Source organism: Camelus dromedarius, chromosome 3, assembly GCF_036321535.1.
Source record: "Camelus dromedarius isolate mCamDro1 chromosome 3, mCamDro1.pat, whole genome shotgun sequence".
NCBI lineage: Eukaryota > Metazoa > Chordata > Mammalia > Artiodactyla > Camelidae > Camelus > Camelus dromedarius.
In genome coordinates, this window is record NC_087438.1 from 7934572 (window position 1) to 7957390 (window position 22819).

Here is a 22819-nt window from a genome sequence, read left to right on the forward strand (position 1 = left end):
AAGTTTCACTAACGTACACAGAGCTCAGATTAACTCTGCACTCCTTTCATCTTAAAAATGAGCAGAGAATTTAGGACCACATTTAAAATAACTTATGGTTACCAAAGGGAAAAGGGGATGGGAAGGGATAAATCAGGAGTTCAAGATTTGCAGATACTAACTAATATACATAAAATAGATAAACAAGTTTCTACTGTCTAACACAGGAACTATATTCAATATCTTGTAGTAACCTCTAATGAAAAAGAATACAAAAAGGAATATATGTATGTATGTGGATGACTGAAGCATTATGCTGTACACCAGGAATTGACACAACATTGTAAACTGACTATAGTTCAACTTAAAAAAGCTTATTTGGCAAAATCAATGAGAAAGGCTCCTATAAAAACAAACAAAAAAACCGAAACCACAGCAAAGTGAGATGATTCATGGTAAAGAGACAAAAAAGCCTCAGTTCTAAATAATATCCTTCGAGAAATTCAAGAATAGTTTACATTCATAAAACTAGACTAGAAATTATTAAAAACCACAAAAGACAGTTTGTAGAACTCAGATACTGCTACTACTACCTCCCTAGATCCCTGCAAAAAGCAAAAACAAAAACAAAACCCCTCATAGACAGGCTGAGGGAAACGCTGGATATTAGAGAAATTGCTTAGCACGTATGACAAAAAGGCAAAGGGCTTCAGATTATACAAGAAAATACAAGAGGGAGGAAAAATCAAACTAATCTGACCAATAATAACTCCAGAAAGAGAAGAAAAGAAATGAACAAATTAAAAAAGATAACAAGATAATTTTCAGGCACTGAAGGTCATGACTCAATTAAAGGTGACCAATACCAATAAAATTTTTAAAAGGCATCACCTAGGTACATCATCACAGACTTTTATAGTATCAAGGATAAAACTAAATTCCAGAAAATAATTCCTGAGAAAAATAACTTTCTACCCATCCATATCTAGTAAATAACAATCATGTATAAGGATTCAGCAGTGACATTTTCAGAAGTTCAGCACCATTTTTTAGGAACTTATTAGAGAGGAAACCAAAGAAGAGGAGGTCATGGGATCTAGGAGACAGAGCTTCCAACCCAGGAAAGCTATGCAGCAGGTCTAGAGGGCAATCATTTAAATCTGCCCCAAGGATAGAAGATTCAGGTGCTGAGATCTTTGGAAAACCAAGGAATTAATGCTTATTGAAATAATGGACAGTTGAGTTCGCGGGCATCATAGCTGATGGAGGATCCATCCAGATATGATGCTAGAAATGTACTCTGTTGACAGGCATCGTCACTCGGACCCACAGGGAACAGGTACCACATGGGTCAGCTTTTCCATCATAAGGCAAAGGCTGATCTCCGGCTTTCAGGTTTTTAAATCAGGCTACAGAAAACTCTGGAAGACTGACTACGGTTATGGAAGAAAGTGCAATTATATTCAACCCTGGCCATTAAAGTCAAGTATGATGCCGGCGGTTGTGAAGGAGAAAGGTGAAGACACAGCACTGATATCCTCATCTTAACAAAACGGATGATAAGAGAGAGGCTCTGTGTTCGACGGAAGAAATGGAAGTGTAACTGAAGTTACCGAGTGAATCTGCAGAGGAACCGAGGGTAACGACCCCTCCACTTTGGAAAGAAGAAGGCATGAGTGGTGAAAATGCAAAAAATCCTCTTCCATCACGATGGAAAGTTAGTACAACAAGCCTGTAATAATTGGTTTAGATGGGGAGACAAGCATGTGGTTTAAAGACGTGGCGTAATCACGAGCAAACTGAAGCACAAAGCAAAACAAAGCAAAAATGAAGGCTGAATGTCTCCGAGGGAACTGGCGGCGGGCAGATGAGGCAGGGGACTGTTGTTTCCATTATAAGCATTTTTATCCTATTTTATTTTTTGACCATAGCTATTACTTCGATTAAAAGAAGACGAAGCACTTGATTACCATCCTCGCCACGTCCAATCCTTCACGAGAAGTTGTTTTAAGAAGACGCATTAAGAAATCAGGCCAACAGGGTCTTACTTATTTTAAACGCGGCAACATGATTAATTAAGCCCTCACGGTTCTGCATGTATTGGCATTTCTTTACTTTCCTGACCAAAAAGATATCTGCTCACATCTGAGAGTAGGCGAAGGGCAGCCGGATGCAGGTCTGTATCAGCTTCCTGGGATTGTGGTGACAACGTCCCATGGTCCGAGTGGCTTCAGTAACAGAAACTCATTGACGCGTGGTTCTGGAGGCTAGAAGCCCGTGGGCTGGTTCCTTTTGAGGCTGTGAGGAAGACTCCGTTCCATGCCTTTCTCCTGGTGGTCTGCTGGCCATCTTTGGTGTCCTTGGCTTGCAGCATTACCTCTACTTCCGCCTTCATCTTCTCATGGCATTCCCCTGGATGTGTCTCAGTCTAAATTTCTTTTTTCCATAAAGACATCAGCTCTATCAGTTATGGGCCCCATCCTATCTTAGTGCCCTAACTTAACTAATTACATCTGAGTCACATTTTGAGGGTCTATCGGTTAGGACCTCAACATATAAATTTTGGGGTCACATAACTTTGGAGCTCTTTGGAGACTAAAGCATTAAATCAACGGTCCTAATGCTAGTGCGTAAAGTAGTTAAACTGAGGCTTGTCTGCTTAATTAAAAGGAAAGACTATCTGGGTATACGAAGCATAAGATGAAAGAAATCTTGCTCTCGGAGAAGTGGAAGTCTTAAGACGCTTGCTTTCGACTGAAATACAACTTATTTATTAGGTCTTATGGTTTGATAAAAATGGCTTTATTATGATTTGGAAGGCATTCTGAAATCTTTAGTTGGGCATTCAAAATTTAGGTTGATTATTTCCGTGTTTAGAGAGAGAAGAATTGTATTAGTCAAGCCCAAAGGACATGCGGCATCTCTAATCAAAGTTTATTTGCTTAGGAACATTTCAAGTAATGGCTAGCAGATAATAGCTTCAACTGGATTTAAATAAAATTCTGATCATCATCTCATGGCAATTATTGCATAGGAAGAAAATTATTTATTGCAAGGCCTAACAGGCAGTGGCAAAATATATTCCACTATGAATAGATACTGCAGTGCAAACAGGCAGCTGTTTTTTTAAGCATGCGTGGTTATGTGTTGAATGTAAATGAATGTAAATACCTCAATTTCTAACATTCTATTGTTCAAACAGTTTGCCAAGGAATCCTCAGTACATAATTTAAAGCTCTGCAAGATCATTTATTTCTTTTAGTCTTTTATTGTTTATAATTTTTTGCTCCAGATCCTTCTGGATATATGGCCTAAGTGTAATCTAAAGTCTGGTTTATCAACAAGCTTTTTTTTTTTTTAATTACTAAAATTGTTCTTCTGAGTATTTGTTTACAAAACATCCTAGTTTGTAAACATCTAGGGAGGAATTCAAAGCCTACATAACTCTCCCTTATATTATAATGCTTTTTCAACACACACCTGTTTTCAAGAGTTCACTAACGTGCAGGAAGAACATGACACAAAAAACTCTGAGCATGAGAGGGGACCAGAACATCCCTACTCCTTGCTGAACTCCGTTTTAGGTCTGCTGAAAAGTGACAAAGGAAGTCAAGGGCACAGTTCCTTGTTTTATTTAATTCATGCAAGCATGTCTAACCTAATTCCAGAGAAGTTTCTGAGGAGGGTCCTGGTGACAACGAAGTGAACGGATCCTTTGTCCTCTTACCCTCTACTCCACCCTCCAGAGCCATGGACTCTTTTTCTGCTCGTCTGTCTGGTTAAGTTTCTAAAACATGGACACGTTTGCCAGGGACAACGCTCTTAATGATTTGCAGCCAGTAATGCAAGGGTGTGACAGTTCACAGCGGGGCCCCCAACCATAAGTGGGCGCTGGCGTAAACATCAAGGCGGCTGTGCCGGGCTGGGTCAGCTGACCGCCAGCCCCCCACGTGCAGATATATGGTCAAGGCTCAGCACACACCTGACACCATAGATGTTCAAAAGCATTTGAGAAACCAGCGACTAAGGAATGAATGAAGGGCCTGGACTCACTGGAGTAAAAATTTCATCCTACTTAGGTAGAGACAAGAGTCTCAGAGGAGAGGAAAGAGACTAGCACATAAGAGAAATGGAGGATTGGATGACCTTGAGGTTAAATCGAGTTCAGTGTGCTGGATTCCTAAAGCCTGCAGGCGCCGACAGGATCCCAGCTTTCATAGCTCGCTCTGGCAGATGAGCGCGGCTGCTGCTGAAGATGAAAACGACTTTCAGGCTCTTGGAGGTGAATCCATTTGCCTCATTTTACCTCTGCAGCAGGCAGTGGAGTCAGCTTTGGCTAGATCTGCATCTTGATGCTCTGTTGAAAAGGAAGTCGGCACGCCCGGGTCCCGCCAGTGTGGGCATTTGGAAGGTTCTGTTACTGCAGCCTGGCCTGCAGCGGCGCCCCCTTCCCGTCGGAACGCTCTCCTACGTGCTCCCTTCCAGTCTCCTCTTCTAGAGTGGTACTTGGCCAAGGTGCTTGCTGTTTTTCCCTCACACTGCACCCATCATCTAGTTATTCCATCCATAGTTATCAGCATGGCGACCCCAGTGACCGTGAGCTTCAGCGAGCCTAAATGCTTTGACCACTTGTTTTTCTTTGAAAAAGGTGAAATTCATGTCCGAAGTTCAGCCATGCACGGTAAGAGCCTACCTCTGGCGAGGCAGAACGACACACCCGCTGAAGTAGCAACAGCCACTGTCACCCTGCATCCTTCCCGCTCCGACGGCTCGGATGGTGTCGGAGCAGAAGACGGCGTTTCTTCTAGGAGGGGCGGCAGAGAGTGTCTGGGCCACCCGCTCATGCGGATGAAGAAACAGTGGGTGCAAACCTTGGTTCTTCTCAAAAGGGGGAGAGTAAGTGTAGTAAGTACGAGCGTCGTTCCTACAGCCAAAGCTTCGCCGGGAAGGGAAGCTTGCTGACGTTCGGAAGAGTTCATCTGCCTCTGGCTGTTTCCTAATGGGGCTCACAGAGAAGCTCCGGATGTTACGCAGGTGCAGGTGATGGGTGGCGCCCAGCACCTGTCGGAGCAGCGCTGAGGGCAACGGGGTAGCCGGCCGTCAGTTCCTTCATTTCGGCTTCCGATGTCACACGAAGCACAGGGCGTGCCGTGAGGGCGATGTCGTGGGACAAAGGCATTGCTGCCAGCTCCTTTCTAACTGAAGCTGTCCATCACCTCAACCTTTTGCATGTGGCTGAGTTTCTTTGGCAATGAGATAAGCCACCGCAGAGAATGCTTGTAGACAAGGGTTTTGTGTTGGAGAAAATCCAAATTTTAGTAAAATCTAGTTCTTTCACATTATGAAGTGGAATAGGTATACAGCAGGATGTTCTTTGACTTGTGCTGGCCTCACATATCCATCGGCAAGGTCTTAATGCACAAAAGCACCATGGTGTTTGTTTTCCATCACACACATTGAGTCCTTTCTCTTCCAGGCACATCCGATTTAAACGCAATCCATGAAAATAAGGACAAGTGTTCTTAAACTGTCATGGCAGAGTATGTTTTCAGCTATTTAACTCCCCTCCAAACTATCCTACACATCATATGTGCATAGTAATAGCTTTATCTTCCCTGACCATGTCACCCCACGTTAGTTCAGTGTGAAACATTATTATAACACTGCAACCCTTAACAACTTAATTCTCACGCATAAAGCCAGTCCTCCACTTAAAGACAAAACAAGAGAAAATGGGGGTCTAGTTCTAATTTAGCTAAGAGTACGAAGAGATGTGATAATCATCTTGAAGGGTTTAAATCACAGAAACTATCCTGGGAGTCTTGACCCAAGAATGAACAAATATTTACGACTCTAGCTTCTGCCATGTATTTTCTTAAATGAACAAGCTCACATATGTTCAACAGCACAGCCACAAGGAAATATTAGAGTCAAGACAGAAGGTTGGTGGAATCATGGATAATTAAAAGATCCTTTTTCGACAGTCAACTTTGCAATCCACTTGCCAAATACTTGCTGGAAGGGGTACTTTGATGCGCCAAAAGGCAAATATCACGTAGACCAGTGATTTGTACACAATCAAGAAGAGCCATTTGAAATGCCACGTTGAGGCCCTGACACCCTTCGGCCTCCAACAAGTAAAACTGCACATTTAAAAAGTGAGGGATGGGGAGGGGAAGGGACAAACTGGGAGTCCAAGATTTGTAAATACTAACTATTATATATGAAAATAGATTAAAAACAGATTTCTTCTGTACAGCACAGGGAACTGTATTCAATATCTTGTACTAACCTATAATGAAAAAGAATATGAAGACGAATATATATGTATGTATATGCATGACGGACACATGATGCTCTACACCAGAAACTGACACATTGTAACTGACGGCACTTCAGCAACACAAAGAAGAACAGCACTAAGAATATTAGAAAAAAAATAAAGTAAAATAAAAAGTGAGGGACATAGCCGATGACTGATGTTTCCTACGTCCATCCATATTCCAAGAAAGGTCCGCGCGAAAGGCCTCACATGTTCCCATTCACTCATGGCTCTGGGAGGTAGTTACTATAATTATGTCAGTTTCACAAAACTCGAAGGTTCCGCGCTCATGGAAAGGCTTTCTCTCACGACCACTTTTGAAAAATTCCTTAATATGTAATATTACATAACCTGGGGGCTTCTACTAGGCATACATATTTTATTCAAGAAATTAACTGTCACATACAATAAGCTCTCTGCTGTTAACCGCACTAGAAACCAGAACACATACCTTATGACCCGTAACTCACATGCCTTTTCCTTTCTTCAGTTATTACTAACGTCATTCTGATGATGAGCCGCGGGTATTGTAAGATGTCAACTACTTCTAAATCAGACGACAAAGACTGAAATAGGGTCATAGAATTTTAGGACGGTTCTGTTAATTGCATTCTAACTATTTAAATGACCAGCCTACCAGTGTGACACCTGGTACCCTCTGACCCACTTTTGTTATCGGCCAACACGCCTTGGGACTGCTTGTGCTCTCCGCCCTCGGAGATGCCCAGCACCGTGATACCCGGTTAGCACCTTGCTGCAGTGATGATGGAAAATTTATCTAGAGTCAGTCCTGCCGTTAAGGAAAAGGGCCTCTAACCTGTGACCAGCTCCCGGATCTCCAGGTCGGTGGTCTTGCGGAGCAGCCTCACCAGCGCCGGGATGCCGCCGCAGTTCTTCAGGGCGATCTTGTTGTCATCGTTGGCCTTCCCGTACACCAGGTTTCTCAGGGCGCCACAGGCACTGCGGTGGACTTCCGTCATCCGGTGATCCAGCAGGTCCACCAGGAGCTGGATGCCCCCTTGTCGCCTTATCTGAAAGAGCAAAGGACACACCTTTTGCCTTCGAGACGAAGCGCGCGCTACTTAAACCCAGACAGGTTTTCCACGTGAAGGAGTTGCTACAATTAATTGCACTGAATTGAACGAAGACCTTTGACAAAGGGCAAAGAAAACAAACTGTGGTTCTCTTCAGATTTTAGTGCTTTTACTTGTTTTAACAGCCTACTGATAACAATTCAAATGCCTTTCGTTTAAAGCTGCAGAATTCTGGAAAGGTGATTTCCACCTCCCATCGGGTGTCTCAGCCACTTCTCTCTATAAAAATACACCACATACTCATGGCATGAAGGCAACGGAGAGGCAAAAATGCTGCTCGCTCCTAAGACTTATTAAATGTAACCACCGTCTTAAAAGGCTGCAGGATGGATGTACAAAATGTGAAAATTATGCTTACTAGGGAAATGCTCCCAACCTTTCAAAGGAACCAGAAGCTACACGAGAAACCAGAAGTGACAGAGGCTTTTCATCTGAGAAGATCTGGAAAATAAGAACATCATTCACCATGACAGCTGGTCAGAACCCTGAGACCGAGGTATGCTGCACTTAACAGGGGTATTTGATTAATAATAACACAATAATACTAAATTCTGGTGTTCTTTTTTTCATTTTTCAGTTTTATTAGGTAGAATTGTCACAATTTGACAGCACACATATAATATATTACATGTAAATACATATACACAATATCCTGAACATATTTTTAAAATTTACATGTATATACTGTTCATTGTTTCTAAGGACGTTTAGAGCTTTAGCTTTTTAAACTTACATAGTTATCAAAGGAATAAAGCCAACCCCAAATAAGAATTAGTTCAAAAAGATACATACACCCCGCTATTAACAGCAACGTTCTTTTTAATTGCCAAGATATGGAAGCATCCTAAGTGCACATCAATAGATGAATGGATAAAGAAGATGCAGCATATATATGTGATGGGATTCAACTCACCCTTAAGAAATGACATTTTGCCATTTGCAGCCCTTCATTCACTTTTTTTCTTTTCACTTCAAGACCCAGAAATTCTGGTATTCTTTTTACCCAACGAGAACGTGGGTGTTTTACAAATAAGTAAGTGAAGAAAAAAAAACTTGCAGTATGTTTCTAGATGTGTGTTCTTCTTGCTGTCCTTTAATTTTTAGATTATTTCAAAAATTTAAACTGCAAACAAACTGTCTAGTTACATACAGGCCATTTCATGGGAGTTTTCATTAGCAGAGTTGTATTTGAATATTTCTGCATTTATTTGGAAAAATAATAGAATTCACGCAGTAATATTCCTTTCTTTAACTTCAGTGTCCCTCAGGGATTGAAGAATTGTAATTTGGCATGAATGAGTATAATATGGCACCTTCCCTGCTTAGTTTTTTTATTACAGAAAACTCATTCATCTCACAGATATGCAGGGGCATATGGCTAAATCCCCGGATTCTTTCAAAAGTGCTCAGATGCCGCGTTCTCTATGTGGCTACTCTGACCACACTGTTTAAAATTGCCATCTGAACCCCACCCACTCCCCAACCCAGCATTCTGGCATTGCCTTTATCTGTTATAGCATCCTTCAGAGCAATTATTCTGTCCTGACTTCTTTATTATGTTTCTTGTTATTGTCTGTCTTCTGCTAGAACGTATGTTCTTTGAGGGCAAGTCTCCTGGTTTGTTCCCTAATAGATCCCCATTCCTGTTCCAAGAGCAATGCCAGGTACACAGTAGATGCTCAATAGATATTTGGTGAGTAAATGGTGGGGGAGTGCGTTACTCGTTACAGCAGTATTTCTTCCTCAGGTTAGCTAACATCACCTTTTCAAGACTGAGTACTACCCCTCTTCAAAGGGGGAAAAACGCCTTCTGTGAACATCTACCATCTCCAAGGGGCTACGACAGATCTTCTGGCACCAGCTGACAAGAAAAAAAAAGGGGCACATGCACCACTCACTCAAGGTGGACCATCTCATGACTCAGAGTATGCCTGGAGGAATTATTTCCATCTGTCAACCAAATGAAAGCAGGAGAAGTTGGAATCCTCACAGAACTCATGGGCTCTACGTCCCTCATTTAGAAAACACAAATGTGGTATTGCACCTGCGGTGAGATCAGGACCAGGGACAGAGGAGAGGAGCCTCCCCCCACTACAAAAGGGGGACAGGGTTGGGAAGCAAGTCCCTGAGGTGCCCACACCGCCTGCGGTGCCAACAGCACCAGTGGAAGGTGGCTTAAGGCATTGTTGGGTCAATCAGAAAAAGCTAAGAAAGGATCAGAAAACAACTTCTTCCCAACTTACAGTTTTACCGAGGGCCTGATTGGTACCCACCCAAGAGAGATGAAGTCTCTTGCTAGACACAGTCCCGTACGTACATCTGAGCTATAACACATTCGCTTTATTTCCCTGCACAAAAAGGTTAAACTATGAATGCCATTTTCTCTGTGTGTGTATAATCACACATATGTGCTTTGCTTTAAAAATTATCTAGGTTTAATTATTTTAGTAATGATGAAACTACTATAAAAGAGGTAATAAAGCTATTCTTATAGTTAACCGACTGGCTATGTATTAAAAGTAAATGGTATAGTAAATCTACCTCTCTCTTTCCACTTTAGCTGCTCTGTATAGTATAGTTAATATTCCTAATCTATGATAATATATTTCCCATTCACACAACTTAGTGACTTAAGCTATTAAAATATTATTCCAAAGCTTTAAAAGGGAAAATGAATTCAAAATGAAGGCAGTATCAGTTAATGATATAATGAGAAAATGATGTTTTCAGTGTGACCCTAATTAATGCCATATATCCAAATTTATAATGAAATCTTAAATTCTATTTTAATCTAGAGTAACTCAAACAAGATGATAAACTTTTTCATTTGCTCTTATTTTGGGCGTCACTAGATCGCCAATACAAAAAATAACCTTTTGTTTTCTTGAGGTTGAATTTTATCTAAGAATATGAGAATCCTACACATTTCCTGAAGGCAAACATCATCCGAGCTGACATTCACAGATGTGAAATGTGATGTTCAGGTCCTTGGTTCTTCCTCCCACAGCCTCCCCACTCCCAACGGGATCAGAGAGAAAGTTATAGGGTAGACTTTCAGTTCTCTTGCAGGGTTGTTATTCCTTGCAGGGCTCTGGGTGGCAATGGATGGGTCCCCACACTGCCCTCTTCACTTCCCCTCTGCTTTTCTCCCGGACCCTCCTCCCTTCAACTTCTTCTTGCACCCAATTCTTCTGATTTCTTCTTGTATCCAACTTTAGACTCTTGTAAGGCTCCAAGCAAACTCATTTTAAACACTCATAAAGCACAACTCTCTTTGAAAGACAATCAGGGGAAACTCTCTTCTTTGACATGGTACCTATACTTCCTCTCCTGCTAAATGGCAAGCGACCTATTTTCCATTTATCCTCCCCATCAATTGCTCCACATCCAACAGCGGGACCCCTGTTTTAGCCCCTACACTATCATTTCAGGCCAATGAACCCTCTTCCCTTACCCCCTTTACCAGTTCATGCAGAATTCTTCAAAAGTCAAGTCTTAAAAGATTCTAGGTTTAATATTATTGAAACAAAGTCAATAAAATACTATATAATGTTATAGCCAATATATATAATACCACAAAATAAAACCCACTAGAAGCATGGCTGTCACAGGGCAGTAAGTTCATGCATATTCATCAGAGGAAGGGAAGGATGGTGCAGTGCTGATCATGTGTTAGTTTCCTTCGCTCTCTCTTTTAAAAAATACTTCACATGGATATTATTTTTTTAGAGCAGTTTTACATTCACAGCAAAATGGAGCAGGAAGTACAGAGGGTTCCCAAATGCCACTGTCCTCACACATGCACAGCCTCCTCCATTATCAACATTCCCCCCAGGGCTGTACCTGTGTTACAATCCGTGAATCTACACCGACGCCATTATCACCAGATATAGAGTTTACATTAGGGTTCACCCTTGGGTGTTGTACATTCTGTGAGTCTTGATAAATGCGTGATGAAGTGTATCCACCATTACAGCATCACACAGAAGAATTTCACTGCCCTAAAAACCCTCTATGCTCTGCCTGTTCACCTCCCTCCCCCAGTCCCTAACTCCTGGAAACCACTCATCTTTTCACAATCTCCACGGTTTTGCCTTTTCCTGAATGTCACATAGTTGGAATCATCCAGTAAGTAGCGTTTTCAGATTGGCTTCTTTCACCTAGTAATGTGCATTTAAGATTCCTCCATGTCTTTTCGTGGCTTGGAAGCTTGTTTCTTTTTAGTGCCGGATAATCTTCCATTGTCTAGAGGTAACATAGTGTATTTATCCATTCACCTACTAAAACACATCTTGGTTGCTTCCAAGTTTTGGCAGTTAGGAAGAAAGCTACTGGAAGCATCCTTGTGCAGGTTTTTGTGTGGACATAAGTTTCCAACTTCTTTGGGGAAATACCAAGGACAGCTATTGCTGGATTGTGCAGTGAGAGTATGTTTAGTTTTGCAAGAAACCGCCAACCTGTCTTCCAAAGTAGTGGTACCTTTTTGCACTCCCACCGGCAGTCCACATCCTCACCATCATTTCGTGGCGCCTGTGTTCTGGATTTTGGCCTTTCTGATAGATTGCAGTGGTAACTTATTGTTGGGTCTGCTTCTTTCTTAAGACTGATTGCGTGAACCCAATTTATTTACATTAATACAGATGACTGAATAAAAACTGTCGACACTGAACTACATAGAGGGAAGCGATAGCTTGAATTCGGTCTGGACTGAACAAATCTTCTATCTGCTAGTTTCCTGAACTTGCTAGGGAATGACTGGAGAGGGCATTTCACACATAACCTGAATAGACAGTCTTAAATTCACTTATTAAACGACTCTTTAATATACGATCCAGTGTAGTTCCTACGTCAACAGCTCACGTTTATTTTTCTGCTTAGCTCTGAACTTCAGGAATTTAGGAGAGAGCAGTCTATAAAAAGTAAGGAGGATGGAAGCTGATGAACCCTATACCCAGCAGAAATAAAAATATACCAACCAATCAAACAAAGCAAAACTCCCCCTGCTGCCTGTCCTTTTAGGTGGTTTACAAAGAGGACATCCTTAAACCTGATGTAGACAGTCTCTTGGGGATGAAAGCTGGGATGTATGTGTGAAGAATCACTAAAACTTACCCAGTTTTCACCAGGGAAGAATGAAAACGGCTTATATATCTCAGCCATTACAATCCACTGTTTAAAAGAATGTTTACAGAATTTTTACAATTTAAACTCTAGAACTAAAATTATCTAAAAATCATTCTGGAGTAGGATGCAATGGTTTTCCTCCTTGCCCTTTCATGACAAGGCAGAATATATATATATAGATAGATATATATCTATATCTATCTATCTATCTATCTATCTATCTATCTATCTATCTATCCATCCCTTTTACATCAGAAAACAGATGGTTGGGCAATTAAATTAAATACAAGAAAAATGCAAGTAATGCAATATTGTTACGGAAACGACAGGCCAGCCAAGAAACAAGCACCACTCAGAGGGTTGGAGTACTCAGATGTATTACGCCGGCGGGCTCAGAGGGGCTTCTGCTCCGAAGCTCTGAGCACCTCCAAGACGTGCGTGTGAGGTTTTATAGGGTAAAGTACAAGCTTGGGGTATTTGGCCAATAGGCATGGAACAGCTTTAGCAGCATCATTATCACAAAAGTGGAGGCAGGGAGGCAGCAAACCAATATTCCAAAGCCAGATATGTATCTTTGAAAACCCAGCTGGCTAGCAAAAAAACATAAACAGCAAACCAACACTAATTAACCTAGATTTACAAGTTAGTCCAGCAGAAGTCAGATCAGTATTCCGATACTTAGATTTGTGAGTTATCTTGTTAGCCCAGCCCGGCTTTTCCTTCACAATATTACCCATTGCAAAAAATGGGGCCTCACCACTTAATGGATGTGGTACTCTCAGCATTATCTGTGTTTATTGAGAATAAAATATATTTGCCAAATGAACTAGCTATTATCATTAAATTGACATCAACATCAATGAATAATTTAGGACCTATCCAATTACAGCAATGTTTGTATGTTCATGAAAGTCTTCATAAAATTATAAAGATGAGGATGACGCATGTTGTGTTAAAAAATTACTTTAACAGGGACCAGAATTCCTCTTGGGAGGCACCTGCCTTCATTTAGGAAAATACTCTGAAAAGTTGCTTTGAGGCTAGCAGACCCTGAGAGCACCGGCTACTGCTCGCCCACTCTGCATTTGAAAGAGAGAAGAATTTGGAGCCCGGCTTGAAAGAGAGAAGAGGCTGCAGCAGCTGTTTGTTGACCTCTCGCGGGTGAGACAAGGACCTCAGAGAGCTCCCTGGGTGTAGTGTCCCCACCTCTCTGGGGTCTGTTCCATTCAAAGCAAAACGGATACCTCTCTGTGCTTCTGGTTTCGTGTGAGAAAAGAAACTAGGCTGGACCTGAGATGCAAAGTAAATTTAAATAAGAGTCTGCAGGACTGAAAACATACAGTGCTTCTTCCTCTTGCTCTAGGCACTTAAGAACAATCAAGTCGCCGCGTCTGAGATCCCGTTTATAGAAGGGAGGCTGACTAACAAGAGGAACTACGGACTCAAGGATTTCAGTAAATTTCCGATTAACTGCTACTTTTCAATGGTGTTGGTAAAAAAAAAAATAGATTTAGTTGCTTTCTGTTCCTTATTAATGTTTAAAAATTAAGTAAATTTCTCTGCTTAAAAAGCCACTGGAAGATACAGAGTCTGTGGATCTGAAACCAGAGGCTTAAGCAGAGCTGACTGAATCTCACTGTCAACTTTAATGTGGAAATTACAAAGTTATCATTTTGCCAAATACATATCTTACCTCACTGAACTCCATCCCTCGTCCTTATAGTCAAGCCAGTTAAACAATCAGGGCTTCCAGTATCATCTGCACTGATGTATGTACATGTAGTTGCCTCTGAGTAAAATAGAACTGTTTAACAGAGCAAGACCCTATAGGGCCTTCCCCGGACAGAATCCCCCCACCCCATCCTCTGCTGGAGCTCCTCTCCGAGGTACCCAGATAATAGTATCTGAGGCACATTTCCTGAGTTGTTTTACAGATGCAAAACCTACCACCAAATGGAAGAAATTAACTACTTGATGACCATGAGCACGTAGCCCCCAGACCTACTGGTTCCTAAGGATTGATGCTGTTAGCCTTTACCACCTCCCCATCAACCAGAGAATTGTGCACGAGCTGATCACATACCCTGGGACTCCCCCTCCCCCACCTCGCCTTTAAAAATGCTTCCCTGAAACCTACCGGGGAGTTTAGGTGTTTTGAGCACCATGACCAGTGAAAGGCATACAATTCAGAGTTACAACTTCATAAATTTCATTTAGTGTGTAAACTGTGTATTACTGAATATTTCATCAATCCAATCTGGCATCTAACTAATGAGATGATATAAGGGATATATTTATTCTAGAATGAACTGTATGAATTGTATCGATCATTTAAAAAATAATATCTAAATGTGCCGCATCGATATTGCACCCATGAGATGTTTTGCTGGATACATTTCCAAGGCAAGTACAGTGAATTAATTAAGCTATATTTTAAAAAGAACAGAAATGCAATGATTTTTCTTGTTATAGTAACTTAATTGACCAGAAAAAAGGCATTCAAATTAATTTTGAGGTGATTCTAGTTCTTAGAAAAAGGATTTTTCCCCCCCGAAACAGAATTTGTAAGCAAAAAGAGGGAGAAGGACCATGTTTTGATTTTGTTCACAAATTAACTTCTAATAAACAGATGAAAAACTGCAACTGGTAGCAAAAGATACAACCAGGAACACACCAAAAGGTCTCAGAAGGTTCTAGTTACATGGAGATTTCCCAGGTGCTACTCTTTCGCTGTGACAGGATGTGTAAGGGTTTGGCTTTGTCTCTGTGTCCAGTAGAATGCTCACTGGCTTTTGAAACTGACATGGAAAGAATTTCAAAAGTCTATAAACACATTATTCTTCCTCTTTGATTTCCCTTATTTTTCTAATCCAAAGGTCTCGGATTCCTAGAATCTTTGTCACCCTGGACAGATTTCCAAATCCAGCTCCCACCCCACTGCCCACTGAACATGTCCTCAGCTGGTACTGAAGCCATGGCAGAGGTAACCACATAAACATAGAGCAAAATGAACATCTTGAAAGGGGAGAATCTGAACATTTTCTTCTTTTTTTTAACTATCCTCGATTTAAGAGAGGTAGCTGGTATGTTCTAGTTCTGTATTAGTAGCAGGTTCCTGTCCATGACTCTGGTTAAAGAAAACCAGTTCTCGTGTAAATCTCTGAAATGATCTATTTTACAGTAGTTTGAACTTCCACATTCTCATCACCCTCATGATCTGATCATTTAAAAAGATAAAAGTACGAGGGGAAAAGCCCTTTATTTTGGTCTGAATGTGAATTGTCGTTCCACTCGGCGATGCATTTCACAAGACACCTTACAAGGAAAAACATACCTGAACCACTGCAAACAAATTACACCCACCACAGTCCTCGGCCCTTTCGATTCCCCGCATGTTAAGTGCGATCAAGCGCAGAGAAGTTTTCTCAACGTTCCCCCTTCTCAGAACGAAATACAGTCAATCTAAGTAGACAAAATGCAGGCAGCGGATTCTCTACTGAAAACCTTGCTGCCACCAGTGAAGCGGGCAGGAGGTGGAAAGGGGCCTCAGAGCTGCCCACCTGGGGGCTGGGCGCTCACACCCTCCACAAGCCCTCCTTGGCGCTCAGAACTGCTGCGAGTTTCAACATTCCTCTGCTAGGGCACGCAGGGAAAGCCCCCTTGTCTCCTTTTTTTTAAAAAAGGAAGAATTACAAGTGTTTCCAAAATTCCTTTCCTAAAGATATCACTCAGACATACTCAACGTGTTCCCAATAAGCCTAATGGCTTCCATCACATGGCGTAAGTTTTGAACTGTCCTTGCAGATACAAAATGCAAACTCACTAAGTAGTGACCATTGCAAAGAACCCCTCCAATAAAAGCCTCCCTCACTGTGTTCCAAACTGAGCCCAACCCAACATAGTGTGAGTGGCAAAGCAAAATTCATGTATTGTTCAGCATCTCATAAGACAGCTTTAGAGGAACACACACAAATTTTGCAAACACAAACCTGTGTAAGGCAGATGTATAACTATTTGAAAAGTATTAAAACATCTCAGAACGTGCATGTAGGAAATCCACAAATTTCACCCCCGAAGCTTTCACTGTTGCACAGATTAGACAGTCCCCCACGTGGCTGATGGTTATGGTGCCCAGTCTGTTCAGGTGCTGGGCTCAGAGGTGGGGGAGATGGACCAAGCCCTTCCCTTACAGAAATTAGGTAAAGAAATCAGCAAAGAAGCTAATACAATCATTTCAACAGAGAAGAAGAGAGGCAGCTTTACCTGAAGGAGGACCGAGCAATTTTCTAGCTATAATTTTGATCCTTAAAGAGGATTCATCAAATTGTACCAGTGTTAAGCCCCTCAATATCCAGATCTTCCCTGGTGATAAGAACCACAGAGAAGAAATGAGAAGTTAGGAAAAGAGGATAGAACATTCAGGAAGGTGCTGCATGGGGCTGGTCAGGAAACCATGATCAGGGAACATCTGAGCAGAGACCAGGCACATGAGGGAGTGATGGAGGGGCCCGAAGAGGGGCAAGGAGGCCAGCGTGGCTGGGGCACAGTGAAGGGGAGATGAGATGGGGTGACGACAGGATGGTGCAGTCCTGCTCCTAGGGGCTTTTGGCTTCGATGAGGGCATTGGGTTTACTCCGAAGATGGGAATGAGAGTTGACCTAACACGCTGTTTTAAAGATGGCTGTACATGTCCCATGGGGAACAGAATGTAGGGGCCCAAAGGTAGATGACGGATGCCAGTTAGGGGCTGCCCAGATTGTCCCGGTGTGAGCAACCTGGTAGCTTTTGATCGGACTGATGGGAACGCAAGTGCTAAGAAATAGTCAAATTCCACATCTGTTTTGCAGGCAGGATGGAAAATATGGGGTCTGATGGAAAGAAAGGAATCACTAGTGACTAAGGGTTTTGGCCTTTTATTTTTAAGAAACAAGCGTGTTGATAATCATCACCGTAGTAGTTTTTGGTTGACTGACAGATGGCACAGTGTTTATGAAAGACACAGCCTCTCATTTAAATTTCTGTTTCATTGGCAGTGTGAAAACACACATTTTAAAAATTGCAATTCTTTTATTACTGCCAAATGGAAAATAACATCCTTCTAAAATATAAAATTATGCTAAATACAGACATAGCAATAATAGAGAAATTGTTTTGTATCTTAGGTAGCCTATGGTTATAACAAATAATGAATATTAAAGAAAACCTAATATATTCCACCCAAAGGAGCTGACAGATGTGGAGAGAAAACTTTTCTATGCATTCATTTTATTTAAGTTAAATGTCTAAATTTTAAAACATTTAAACTATGTCAGGTAAGACTTCTGTTAATACCCATAAAAATTGGATGGAATGTAAAATTTGCTTAATTGTTTTCTTATTATGCATGTGAATGAAAAATACTGCCAGCCGTATCAGTAAGCAAAGGATGCTGCGGCCATCAAGTCATCAGCTGCTACCGCCGCCCCCAACAGTGAACGGAGGGAACTCAGGATGCAGACAAGGAGGCAGCTGGCCTCTGCTGTCACCCTCAGTGGTGCCGCCTGGGGGAGCTCAGGATGCGAAAGAACGGGACACTGGCCCTAGTCAGCTAGGCGCAGATCGAAGGAGTCATTTCACGAGCCCAGACCTTTGCACCTTCCCATACTTAGAAAAGCACTAAATCCTTTAAGTTGAGATGTCTGGTTTTCTTTAATTAACAGTAACCTTTTAATGTTCTGACTACCTGGTCTTTGTTGTAAAAACTCCTGTACATCCTGGCTCCTCCCCTACCTCTTCAGAGCAGCCCCTCAGAGTGATCTGAGAGGCTGCCATCCCAGGCTGAGTCCTCAGAAAGCCTGCCGAATAAAACATAACTCTCAACTTTTACGTTGTACATTTTATTTCAGTCGACATGCATACGTCTTTTTTCTTTTTCTATTTTAGGCGATGAAGTTACCAACATGTTCTGAAGATATATCTGCTCACACGCTCCTTTGTGAGAGTAATAGGCAATATTTACTGCACTAAACATTTGCTGAGAAAAGAATTTTAGTTTTGCTCAGTTCAACTGACGTTTCCTAGGCACTGTTCTGTGATTCTTAAGGATCCCATGGATTAATAAAAGAAAAATATAGAGGAACAAACAAGGTTTTCTGAAGCCCACAGGATGGGCATGAAACCAGCCTCCTTGGGGAGTGAGGGAACTACTTCTGGAAGAAACGACAGCAGAATTGACTTTAAGATGTTTAAAACTGGTGAACCATACAGTGTAGAACATGGTTAAATTCTAAAATGTTTGGGGAAGTCTGTGCTTTTTAAAGTAGGGGACATGGATGGTGAGTTGGGGGAAAAAGGAGGCATCATGGCGGTTCATCTTCTTGGCCCTTATATTTACCTGAAGACTGGGGGAATTATTATTATTATTATTATTATTATTATTATTATTATTATTATTATTATTATAATATAATCAGACTTGGACACTTTATGGAGTACTATATAAGATTTGTGGGATTTTAAAGACAAGGCACAGAATGTAAGGGAATGGTGCTTTCAGAAAGCTTCTTTGGCCAACAGTGCCCAATTCCTGCAGCTCACGTGGAGGATGGCTCTCAAGAGGGATCAGCAGTGGGAAGCTGGAGACGATGGGAGGCGCATGGAGAGGGGCACCTGCTGGCACAGAGCACCTTCCACAGGTGGGACACAGGGACAGCCAGCAAGAGACCAGGCTGGGGATGGAACAGAAAACCACATGAACAAGGAAGATCTGAGGTGCTAGCACGTGGAGACCCACCCCTGCTTTTTTGAGCAGAGGAATGATATAGGAAGTTGTGACAATCAGGCAAGAGAATTAACCAGACAGACAGCACCTGTGTGTAGTGTGTGTCGTGCAGTGTACGTCATGCAGAAGTATATCCTAGACTGGAAACATTTTTCCAATCATTTTTCTGGCTTCTTGGAATTTATAAAGAGTATCACATGCAGGTGGGGTTTCCCACACCTCTCAGTCATTTATTTAAATTAACTTTGATTTTCTTGTTTTGATAACTCTGTGCTCTGAGCCCAGCAAGGTAACTGGAGACACCCATTTGGTATTTCTCCACTTAGCTCTGCCCCCCAAGTCAAAGTGGAGGCTGCAGGGGATCCCAGAAGCTGAGCAAAAGGCAAAGCCCTAAGTTCTATCACTCAGAGCTCCTGGGGCTCCCCACTGACGTCTGTCGGGTTCAGCCACTGTGACCAGCTCTTTTGAGAATCCACAAACTGGAACATGTCAGCTTCACCTCCTCACATGTTTCTCTTGAACACAAAGAAAGCTGTTACCAGGGAAATCCGTTTGCAACATGGCAACTGGAAAAATGAGTTATTCCATGATACTGCTCAGCTGATGAAATGTTATACACTCTTCATTTGGTCCATCAGCCCAAGCAGAACATTTATATGACACTTGGATCTTGGCATAAGAAGAAAACACACTTGTTGGCTGCATCTGTGACCTCTGAAATTTAAAAAATTATGTACTAAGAAATCCCATCAAGTGCAATGCGGTGCATCCTAAACCCGAGTGTTAGCCTTAATGAAGAAAGAGACATTATTCTAGGCATACTGTGGATGGTTATTGCAAAAATTCTGATAGCACCACAATTGTCCTAGTACTTTTAGTAAGTTAGTAGTGCTAAATCACACCCACGTCCATAATTTTATATGCATACGTACTATCATTTTACACACATATAATAATATACAGTAAATATAAGTGCAAATAAGCATGTATGTATAAACATACCCCCCTTATTGTACTTTGCTTTACTGCGATTTACAGACCTTGCTCTTTTTTTTTTTTTTTTTTTTTTTTACAAATTGAAGGTTTATGGCAACCCTATGTCAAACAAGTTTCTCAGTGCCATTTTTCCAACAGCATTTGCCCATTCTATGTCTGCACCACATTGTGGTAATTCTCACAATATTTCAAACTTTTTTATTATTACTATATTTGTAATGGCGACTTGTGATCAGCGATCTCTGATGTTACTGTTAAAACAAGATTATGACTAGCTGAAGGCTCACATGATGGTTAGCATTTTTTAGCAATAAAGTCTTTTTTTAATTAAGGTATATACATTTTTTTTAGGTATAATGCTATGGCACACTTAATAGACTATAGTATAGTGTAAACATAACTTTTATACACACTGGGAAACCAAAAACGATTGTGTGACTTGCTTTACTTCGAGGCACGATTTACTGCGGCGGTCTGGAACTGAACCTGCAGTATCTCTGAGGTCTGCCTGTAGGGATGTATCTAAAAGGGGTGGCAATTCAGAAATATCTCCTTTCCTTTTCTTTGCCACAATGGGATTCATTCAGCTCCTTCCATTATTTTATTCCAATTTAAATTTTGTAGCATCCATTTTTTCTTGCTTTTACACCCCACTGCTTGTGGGTTCCAAGGACCTGCCGAAATAGATATTTTACCTTCCAATAAATAGCCACAGAGATTGAAAAGATGGTTATTTCTTTACATGAATAATTTCAGTTTAAAGATCTTCAGCCCTGGAGTGTGTCAGATTAAACGACTGGAACCCTAATTATAAATAACAAAATGCTCTGATTTTGCTCTTTTCTCAGACTTTAGCTCTCTGCATAGTTTATCAATACTGTTTTTAAAAACCTTCAACATATAAAATGCCAGGTGAAAAAAAGTTTCCTTATCTAATTCTACATTTAAAAGTTACTGGATACATAAAAGCCTTGGTTTGCGTTTTAAATTCTTTAAGAATTTACAAACGTGTGTGTTATTGCATATATCATTTTCCCCCAGACTAGAAGGAAAGAGATGGTTGTCCTCGATTTTTAACAGGCTGGTAGATTTGGAGCACTAATAATGAAGCAGGGGCTTAGGCAAGAATTTTGTTTTGTTTTAAAATTCTGCATGTACAGTAGTCAGAATCCACTTGACCTGATAAACCACCCAAAATAGCACATTCACCCCACATCCCGTCCCCTCTTCTTCCAGACCACAACCCTTCTCTGGATTTCTCCTTCGCTCCCATTTACCACCTGATATATTTCATATGTATGTTTGATTTTCTGCCCCACTCCCACCCAGAGGGATTTCAGGCCATGAGAGCAGAGGTCTTACCTGGTTTACTGAATACTGAATCCCCAGGGCTGAGAGGACTACCTGGCACACAGCAGGAAATCCATATTATTATATTTTTTGCACCCTTTTTTTAATTGAAGTATAGTCAGTTTACAATACTGTGTCAATTTCTGGTGTGCAGCATACTGTTTCAGTCTTACATACACATACATAGTTTTGAGGATGAACTTTGAAACTTTGAAATAAAGCCAATTTTCATAATCCGTCCTTCAGGAGAAATGTCAGATGCCAAGCAAGTTGGTACTTACAGACAAAGACTTCTGGTGCCTAAGAAGAGATCTCAGAACTTCAGAACGTGATACCACCGTGAACACAACAACACTGGTCCAGCAAAGGCTATGCACATTAAAAAATTGTTTCTCTTATAACTTTATCTTTTCATTTCATGAAGTGAGAGTACTTTTACCCACAAGTTAAAAGCCGACATTATGTATAAAACACTTCTGCCCTACATACACCTGCATCTTGTTTATAGGAGCCGATGCTGAATATATTAGCTAATTATAGATATGCAGACATCTTGTTTTCTTTAATGCAAAAAATATATAAAAGCATGCGAAATAGTGTAGTACTCAGGCCCATGGTTAAATATCCAATTTCCATTAGATGAACTTGGGCTAAATGGTAAAGAGACCAAGAAAAGTCAAAACAATAAGGAAGACTATTCATAATTCAAAATTTTCTCATTCTGCTGTCACTCTTCAGGGTTTAAGACACTAAATGGAAAAATCTACATTGCAAAGCAAATTATCATCTATTGATTCATTTCTTAGGGTGGTTATTGCAGAAAAATTAAATCTAGAGCCTGGAAGGCTAGCAAGAAGGGGGAAATGTTAGCTTTGGAAACTCTGAGAGATAATATGAAAAACTGTGAGATACTTATTAATACGGATACCCATGTTTACAGGGTAGGAGAACTGGCAAATGTGAATGACAAAATTAAAGAAATAATAATTTACTTTAAAGTTTTCCAAAGGGAATTTTCATGACAAGAATGGGAACTGGCCCGACATCTGATCAACGCTCTTGCTTTCAAGACCTTGGGCCGTCAAGATGGAACAGACTGACATGGTAAGGCCAAACGAGCCCAGGGAGAATGCTTTGTCAGCGGGAAGAATCCAGAACCTTATCTGCAGGCGGAGAGCTCCAGGAGCAGGAGGT

General features: G+C 41.2%; 1 protein-coding gene across 4 annotated transcripts in view; it reads right to left on the reverse strand.

The window, feature by feature from the left end:
* The window catches only part of CTNND2 (catenin delta 2), an 886119-nt gene that overhangs the window by 211545 nt on the left and 651755 nt on the right, over nt 1–22819 (reverse strand). For all 4 annotated transcript variants that reach the window (XM_064479567.1, XM_064479565.1, XM_064479566.1 and 1 more), the window contains one exon: nt 7119–7332. In XM_064479567.1, the coding sequence (XP_064335637.1) occupies nt 7119–7332 (214 nt within the window). The remainder of the gene's footprint in view (nt 1–7118; nt 7333–22819) is intronic.